This window comes from Morus notabilis, unplaced genomic scaffold (assembly GCF_000414095.1).
Source record: "Morus notabilis unplaced genomic scaffold, ASM41409v2 Scaffold1225, whole genome shotgun sequence".
Classification (NCBI taxonomy): domain Eukaryota; kingdom Viridiplantae; phylum Streptophyta; class Magnoliopsida; order Rosales; family Moraceae; genus Morus; species Morus notabilis.
In genome coordinates, this window is record NW_010357682.1 from 97,582 (window position 1) to 107,151 (window position 9,570).

General features: G+C 30.2%; 1 protein-coding gene across 1 annotated transcript in view; it reads left to right on the forward strand.

Moving 5' to 3' along the window:
* LOC21399531 (GTPase Der) overlaps positions 1 to 1,879 on the forward strand; it is a 10,881-nt gene extending 9,002 nt beyond the window's left edge. Inside the window, exons 8-9 of the mRNA XM_024173293.1 lie at positions 1,232 to 1,369; positions 1,495 to 1,879. Of these exons, the coding sequence (XP_024029061.1) occupies positions 1,232 to 1,369; positions 1,495 to 1,800 (444 nt within the window). The 3' untranslated portion in view covers positions 1,801 to 1,879. The remainder of the gene's footprint in view (positions 1 to 1,231; positions 1,370 to 1,494) is intronic.
* Positions 1,880 to 9,570: the final 7,691 nt, after the last annotated feature.

Consider the following 9,570-nt stretch of genomic DNA (forward strand, 5'->3'; position numbering starts at 1 on the left):
GTCTTCTGACTTTGATGATCATTTCTATATCATGGAGTTTTTTTGTCAGATTATTGATGTGGTCTAAAGGATTAGGAGGCAAAAGTAGTGGGAGGGCGGAAACGATCATCAAAGTCAAGAAGACATTGGTGAAATAGTGCCACTTTGGGAAGACATTTTTAAGACAGAAAAAGTGTAAAAAAAAAGAGTAGATGGGTTGTTGAGAAAGCCTACTGGTTAGAACATTAAGCTCAGAATGGAAAGACTTATTGCTATTTATAAGAAGTGAGTAGGTGCATAAAGGAAAATTTTTTTTTTTTCCTTTATGGGGGGGACTAAATGTTGGTGTGAGAAAGCTTTTTTGTTTTTTGTTTTTTGTTTATTGTTTTTGTTTTTAGCGCATGAACCATATGAGAAATAAGAGAAATATATATATATATATGAAAAAGGGAGGTTCAATGTCAATCACTATGAAAAGATTTTATTAATTAAATTAACATGAGGGCTGCAATCACGGTATTTGGAAGAGAATAATGCTCATCCATAATGTCAAAAAAAAGGATTTTTTTTTGCGCACACTTACGGTATTTGGACAAACATTTGAAGATCACTCACGGTATCCAACAAAGAAAGCTCCAGGTCTAGACTAATATGGTGGTAAACGGACAACTCACGGTATGAAAGAGGATCGTGGGAAACCAACTAAAGGGAGTGGATTGGAGGATTTCCTAATTTGCCCACTCTAATGGGAACCCATAGAAAGAAAGGTTTTTTTGTTACCTCTCCAGCCCCACTATAAATACCCCCCATGCTCTTTGCTTTATCGATGAACGACAACAAGAGAACAAACAAGAAAGAGGGAACACAAAGAAGTTGAAATTCAATCACCTAAAGCATTAGAGAGAAGCATAGAACAATAAGATTTGTAACAAATCAATCGTTCTTTCCTTGGGGATTGGGTTTTCCACTTCAATTCACTCGCCCACAATCCATTATAAATTCTTGTACTTTACTCACATAAATTAATAAAAGATCTTAGCTTTCTTTACCTGGTATTTAGTACTTTTGCTTTATGATTTTAGAAGACGTGAAGGGAGAGAACATGTAAGTGAAACAAAATTGTGGATGTGCAGAAAAGAAAGCAAAATGGTTCAATTATTCATCTCTCTCCCTTTCTTTTCCATTATTTTTAAGGTTAAAAATCATGTCAAAGATTGTCTAGCGTCAACACTTGAAACGGTTTTGTGAACAGGTGACGGGAATACCTGTTGTATTTATAGCAGCAGTGGAGGGAAAGGGCAGGATAGCTGTAATGCGGCAGGTCGTCGATACATATGAGAAATGGTGTTTAAGATTGCCCACAGCTCGTCTTAACCGTTGGTTGCGTAAGGTCGGTTTTTATCAGTTGATGATACTCTTTTCATTTCTTTTATCCAAAGTTAAGATGGTTTATTGTGCAGTAAAGTCTCTACTTTCTCTCTCTGTCGCTTTCTCATATCTACCCTGTTTGGCCAGGTTATGAGTAGGCATTCTTGGAAAGATCAGGCTGCACAACCTAAGGTCAAGTACTTTACGCAGGTGAAATCCCGACCGCCTACTTTCATCGCCTTTGTGAGCGGCAAAACACGTCTTTCGGATACAGACATTAGGTTCTTGACAAAGTCTTTGAAAGAAGACTTCGATTTGGGTGGAATTCCCATCAGGATCATGCAGAGGATTGTTGAAAGAAAAGTCGGGGCTAGCGGTAGCAAGCCGCCTAGCCAGTCCGGTGGGAGAACGGCGGAAAGGACCTTTTCTGACAAGAGATGTGCATCTACTTGAATAACAATCTTAACTTGAACAGAGGGTCACAATTTTGGTTCCTAATTCTGTGATCATGTTTCATAGGGTCACTATTATGACCTTTTGTTGCATCTTTTTTTTTTTTTTTTTTAAATTTGAGAAAATGTGTTTTCAAAATATATAAAATGATTGTAAATCCCAAGTAATATTTATTTCAAAAGGGCCAATAATGCTGGTTTAATTCAATTTGGCCAGTAATTTGACATTGTTTACTTGTTTATTTGTTGTTTATAGATTACTGTAAATTTTTACTAATCATGATGCCTAGAAAATTGCCGTTGTGTTTTCTTAAAAAAAAAAAAAATCGATTAGGGGTCTTTTACACAAAAAAGAGAAAAGTTAGGGATCTTCAACAAGCGTAGGCCTAGGAAAAGGTAGGCCAACTGTCATTATCACCACGACTCGTAGGTTTGAACTTGACTCCATCCGCTGCGAGGCACGAGCCAGGGAGTGAGTACTAATATTCAAAAGCACTTTTGAGTTTTTGAGAAAATACAAGTCAAAATACTTTTTAGCTAATTGTTTAAAGGTCTGTTTAATTCGTTGATTCGAGTTGAGATGTAATTTTATGTGAAAATTTTTTATTATAGTAAAAAAATTAAATGTAACTGCTTCTGAGGCTTTTTACTGTAACAAAACTTAGAGGTTGTTCTTTTAGAGTGTAACTTGAGTGTAGTTTTTGAGTTGAATTTGAGTTATAACTTGAGTTGAAGTTGTAACTTGAATAAAGTTGAATAAAGTTAAAACTTAAAAGAACGTGAACTTGAATAAAGTTGTAACTCAAATTGTCTTTTTTTGACAAAAGAACATGCCCTTAAATTTTAAACTCGAATTGGTGAAATGAATGGTGGGCCCGTTCGGTTCGCTAATTCAAGTTTTTAATTCGAGTTGAGATGTGATGTTGTGTGAGAGCTTTTTACTGTAATAAAAAAGTTAGATGTGACTGTTTCTGAGAGTTTTTTACTGTAGCAAAACTCGAATTCTAAACTCAAATCAGCGAAAAGAACGGGGCCTAATAATAATGATTTTTTTCCCCCGGATGGTGCTTTCAAATTGAAATGTAATTAAGGTAATGCTTTCAAATTGAAATATAATTAGATGACTGTACACTTTATTGGCAAGTAACTATGAGAGGTCTCGTGGGTTCAATAGCTTCCACGAGTAAGCAAAGATAGGCATCTATTTAATCTATAATCTATAACTATGAGAAAATTAAACAACTATCCGTCAGTTTTATCTAAATACAACTTTTACTTCTGAGTTTTTTAAAATCCAAAAAGTATCCTCTATGTTTTTCAACCCATACAAAAAGTATTAATTCTTTTAACTTTTTAGGTTTAATTTTTTTAAATGACCAAATTATCCTTAGATATCTCATACAATGTTTAAAATTTGTGTTAGGCTATACTAACTTCCAAATACCTCTCTTAGATTTTTTTTTTTTTGAAGTAAACCTCTTAGGAAATTTACAGCACTAATTTGAAAAAGTTTTTTTTTTTCCTTTTTTTTTCATTTTAATAAGAAAGTGAAATCTTTTTTGAAAAAAATATGTAATTCTTTTTTTTTTTTAAATTCTATTTGGCAAAACATAATGAATTTATTTATTAATTTGAGGTGAAAATGTATTTTGTAGTGCATAATAAACCAACTTGTTAGAATTATCTAGTACTACTACGTGATAAAAAGTTTACATCTTTATTTTTTTAAGATTTCACTTTCTTATTAAAATGAAAAAAAAAACTTGTTTAAATTGGTGCTGTAAATTTCATAAGAGAGCCACTTCAAAAAAAAAAAAAAAAAAAAAGGAAAAAAAAAACTTAAGAGGGGCGTTTGGAAGCTGATATAGCCCAATAAAAATTTGAATAGTATAAAAGATATCCAAAGACAATCTAGTCATTTTAAAAAAAGAAACCAGAATTATTTTTTTTTAAACAAAGGATACTTTTTGTCTTTTTTCAAAAACACAGGAATAAAAATTGTATTTAAACAAAACTAAGGGAATGCCTTTACCTTATACCAAATAAGTGAATAGATAGAACTAATGGAAAAATAATTTTGTTATACCTATTGGTTCCTTGCAACGTTTTTTTCTCTATTTTCTTTCTTTTTAGAAATTGAAAATATTAAGGAATGGTTAAATGAATTGCATTGATTAAACGTTTCATTCGTACTAATTTCCATGTCTTCGGTATAAGGTCTGGTGAAAATAAAACGAGCTTTAACAAAAGAAATTATTATACATACACATATATGTGTGTGCATTTATTGTTAATACAAGGAAAACAAAGATGTATAATACATACTTAACACTAATTATTCTCTATAAACTGACTTCAGAATCAGAGTTTCTGCAAAAATTAAATATATACCGTCCTGAAAGTATAAGCCTAGATTTAACAAGGTATCTTCTATATGTTCACGGTTGAAGTTGTTGATTTTCACATTAAAAAAAGTAAGAAGTTACGTTATCATTAGCAGATTCGTTTGGTTCCTTTAATTCAGAGAGTTGAAGAAAATTTTAAATAAAAGAAAACACTATTACAAAAGAGGTTTGAACCAAAACCTATGAAAAGCATAAAAGCTAAGTCGTATATTGATCACAAAAGCCTGATAATATGTACTGATATTATATATATATATATATATATATATAGCGGGACAAATTTGCATAAAATTTTAATCTTGCATATTATAAAGTTACAAATGTGAAATGCGAAAGACTTTATTTATTATTATAAAGTTACCATGTTAGGCAGCCCCCGATAATACACACACACACACACATATATATATATATATATATATTAATCTTTACATAAAATAACGGATCAAGAAATATTGCATGGGCGCGAGAGAATTAAGTATGAGATCAATATTGGTGATCTTGTCCTTTCTTAATTTACCAACTCGGAGAAGCTTTTCAATATTGAACTCTATTTTTTTTTTCTATGAAGAATATTTTAATTTGAATACTTTTACTTTTTTAAAAGGCATGAATAAGTCACCGGTAGAAAAAAGACATCATCGATTATGATTTTCTATTTTCTTTTCATAAATATAATATACTGGCGCACACATGTTAATAAAACGAGTGCAAATATATATATATATATATATATAATTGGATAATCCCATTAAAAAATTGTTCATATATATATATCACATCAAAGAGGTTCATAGATTGTAACTTTATAATAATGAATTAAGATTAAAAATTTGAAAAGTTTAGTAATGTTTGTGTGGAATTAATTTATAAATAGGGTCATTATCTGTAACTTTATGATAATAATCAGCGTCTATATCAAAACAAACAGAAAGAGAAAAACAGTCACAACAAATTATTAATTGAAAAATGATAGAGTTATATAATATTATGAACAAATAGGCATCTTTAATGAAGGATTTTTTTTTCCTTTTTTGGTAAATTAATAAATGGAGTTTTGAAAATAGACCCTCCAAAAGTATGCAGCAAAATAACAAATACGTACGATTCCAATGCAATGCAATTGAATTAAAGAAATTTAATTTGTTTTGAAACATTTAATTTATACAATTTTTTCAAATAGTCACTGAAAGTGAAAACAACTTAGTTTTGCTTATAAAAATTAGAGAAATTAGGGTTTTGGATTTGTGGGTGTGGGATGAAAAAAAATATACATTATATCATTGAAATTTTCTCTTTCTTGTCATTTTATGTGAGCCTTTTTCTGATAATTATTGTTAATTTAAATGGATGTTTTAAAAGTTGTGTGTGTTTATATAGAACCATCCTTTAGACAGATAGAGAGGATTATTTTTTTTCCAATACAGTATGTACAAAATAAGGTTTTTGCGAAACTCCTAGTATAATTAGCAATTAAATTTCCCTGATTCCCACCTTCCAGTCCGATCTATTCTTGTTAAAACAAATTTTTTTTAGTTTTTTTCGATTTTTCCTGACAAAAATATAACAATTACTTGATTGGGAGATTTTACTAAAAAAAAAATTAAAAAAATAACTTTTGACGGCAATATGAAAATCGAAGATCTAGATGGAAGCAACAAAAGGAGATGGACGAAAGATCAAGAAACAAGTGCGGGACGGTGAGAGAATAATTAAGAAGAGATTAGTAGAATTTTGGTAATTAAATCACAAAAATAAGTAGCCTAATAATCTCTAACATGTCATGAATAGCAGTCCGATGGCATTGTCAAGTGAAGTTAATTATAATTTATAAGGAAAAATACATTGATATAAGAGCATTTTCCGGATGTTTTTAATTTGCTAGGTTATGATTTCTCTATCTTTCGTGAAAATTATGTAAGCAAAAAGGATGAAGAAAACTAATCAATCAATTTATGGGGGGACAAAGATTATGAGCTTTCTAGGGTATAATATATATATATATATATCTATGTTCATATATATAGAACATGTGAAGAACTTGGAAACTTATATATACCTCCTATATACATATATGTTTTTTCTATGATCATTCCGAGAGGGTCATACTTCTAAATAATATATAAAAGTGAAAAATGAATCTATTATTTATTCAACGTAATATTGATGATAAAAAAAAAAATGTAACAACTGAAAAATTTAGTTATCTCATACTAACTAGTATTATATCTCTACAATATCACTACGTTTCTTACTTTCATATGTTATTATATGGAAATACGGTCATTCAGAAAGACAATTTACAAGTCCTATATCGACAAACTAGTTGATTAAAAATTCAAAAAGCCAATGAATATAAAAAGAAAAGGAAAAAAAAAAAAAAAGAGAGAGAGCAGATTATGGATTTAATTTTTGTGGTGCATGGCCAAGTCTTGACGAGTCAACCAATATAAGTTTCTTCTCGAGTGTCTAATCATGAATTCTTCAATATCAAAACAAGAAAAGAAAACGTCCAAATTCACAAAATACAAAAGTTTTCAACCATATATTTATTTATTTAAAAAGGTGGTCTGATCAATATGTATATGGAATTTGTACTTTGTAGGTTTAGTAGAGTAGCCCACCCTCTGGGAATGTCAAAGATAAGAAAATAGCTTGATTGGCTGAGGAATATTATCACCATTCACAAAAAGAGCACTATTAAGTCATAGGTTCACAGTAAGTGCTTAACAGTGCATGCATGGTAATAAAATGGACCAATCTATCCTCTACGGAAATTGAAAAGTGAAATCAATTCAAACCCCATGGAGCTACACATATAACATACATACAGACATACACACATATATATATATATATATATATAGGGGTTTTTACAATTTTAAGACTTGAGAAAATAAACTACCCGTGAGTTTCTATTTTTTAATTATTAAATTTGTACTAACATGCTTATTTTGCATATTTTTTTATTAATTTTAATATGATTTTAATCAATTCACTTAAACAAACAACTCATATATATATATATATATACACACATATATAATGACGCACGCAAGCCAAGAATTATAAGATGTGTGATGCACACTCGTGGTGGTACTACTGACTTTTACAGTGCCAGTGACTATAATAATTGACCCAACCTACCAAACAACTATCAATTTACAGCCATATATATATATATATATATGTGGTGTGCCTCCCAACATTTCCGCTGCTATATATATAGCGTACTAGATCAAAGTCCAGATCCCAATGAGAATTCTACTAAATCCCCAGCGGCCATATATGTGATACGGGTACCTATTTTCTGTGTTTTATGAGAGAGAGAAAAAAAAAAAAAAAAAGAACTAGAAAAAAAGGCATTGTACTTTTCTCATGATTTCACAGACGTTTTACTAGGTTTAATAAGAAAATGAATAAAATAAGAACTAGAAAAAATGGTATTGTACTTTTCTCATGATTTCACTGACGTTTAACTAGGTTTAATAAGAAAATGGATTTACCGCATATTCGTTTACGTAGAGTACCTGTAATTTTCATTCATTGAATCATGGTTATATATTGTGATAACTAAATCCACATCCTACTAATTAATCCATAGCTACTAAAACATGTAATAGCTCTTAATGCTGTGTTAGGAGAGAGAGAGAGAGAGAGATCACTAGAAAGAGAATATTGCTCTTCTCATTTCACAATTTCACTAGGCGCTCATGATAAGAAAATAGAACAATGGTATAATCCAGTATTTTGGAATGTATATTGTAGTCTGTTTTTCTCGAACATTAACAGTTAAATCGATTTAAACAGTTGAAAGTTGAGTTACTTTTTGAAAGATGAGATAGATAAAAATTTTCAAAAGTCAGTTTAGATTGATTTGACTGCCATTCAAAGTTTATATATATATATATATTGGTACATATGCTATTTCAAGACTAGAATAAGTAGCTAGTACTCCTAGTCATATCATGATTATTCTCATTAAAAATGGGAAAAGAAATAAAATTGAAATGGAGTGGTTCTGAGTGGTCTGTGGCAGAGACTATATATATGTTTTTGTCATTTTACATCTTAAACCTTATCTTACTAAAACCAAGAAGAACAATTTTATTTTTAGAATAATTAGGTCTCGTTCACTTCATGGATTCGAGTTTTTAATTCGAGTTGAGATGTGACAAAAATCCATGTACATATTGATCGCTTGATTCTAACTTAAAAATAATACGGGTGAATAACTAGATTTCATAAGTAGTACTGGGCCTGATTTTCAAAAAAAAAAAAAAAAAAAAATCTCTTCTGAGAGCTTTTAACTGTAGAAATCTAGAACTAAAAACTCAAATCGGTGAAATAAATGAGGCCTCAGTTAGTCCTCTTTCTTTCAGTAAATCAGAAAAGCAAAATTGGGAGACAATTTATAGTACATATGCTTGCTAGTTTTGCACATGGACTGGGTCCGACTCTTTCTATTGCAATATTATTCTCTCTAAAAATATTTGTCTCTGCAGCTTGTATAGAATATGGGTGACAAAAATCCATGTACATATTGATCGCTTGATTCTAACTTAAAAATAATACGGGTGAATAACTAGATTTCATAAGTAGTACTGGGCCTGATTTTCAAAAAAAAAAAAAAAAAAAAATCTCGAGAATGAAATTTAGATCCTTAACCCCATTTAAGGCTAAAACCCTAAAACCTTATCAATTCCAATTAGATCTCTTCACAAATGCATACACATATGTACATGTGACTCTGTGTGTGTGTGTGTGTGTGTGTGTGTATATATATATATATATATTGATGAAAGAGTATCTGTATATATCTAAAATAGTACTCCTCCACGAAACTAGGAAGTGATATAATTAAGCAAATGAAGGGAGAAAGCAAAGAATTACAACCACACCAACTTACTGAGGAATACCTACACATAAAAACAAACAAATAAAGGAGACAACACAAGGCCACTAAAATCTATCCAATCGCCAAATTTTAATCCTAGCCTACTTTCGTTACGTACATTACAGTTCTGTTGGAAGTTCTGTTGGAAGTTTTATACTGCGTAGCAAAAGATCATTCATGAACCCGGCCCGTTTGTTTTATATATATATTCTTAAAAAAATTACCAAATTCATGTTATACATCTATATATATATATATATCACATATATTAGTAGACAAAACGAATTAAGCAGTACAGTATATTAATATAAACCCCAAACCCCAAGTAAAGCAAACTCAAACTTAATCAAGATATATTGAGTCATAATATTGATATATCCAAAATCCTAATTCCAAAGCTAGAAAAGAACAGTACTAGATAAAAAAAAAGATTAGCATAAAATATAGTGACATAATTAATTAAGTGTTT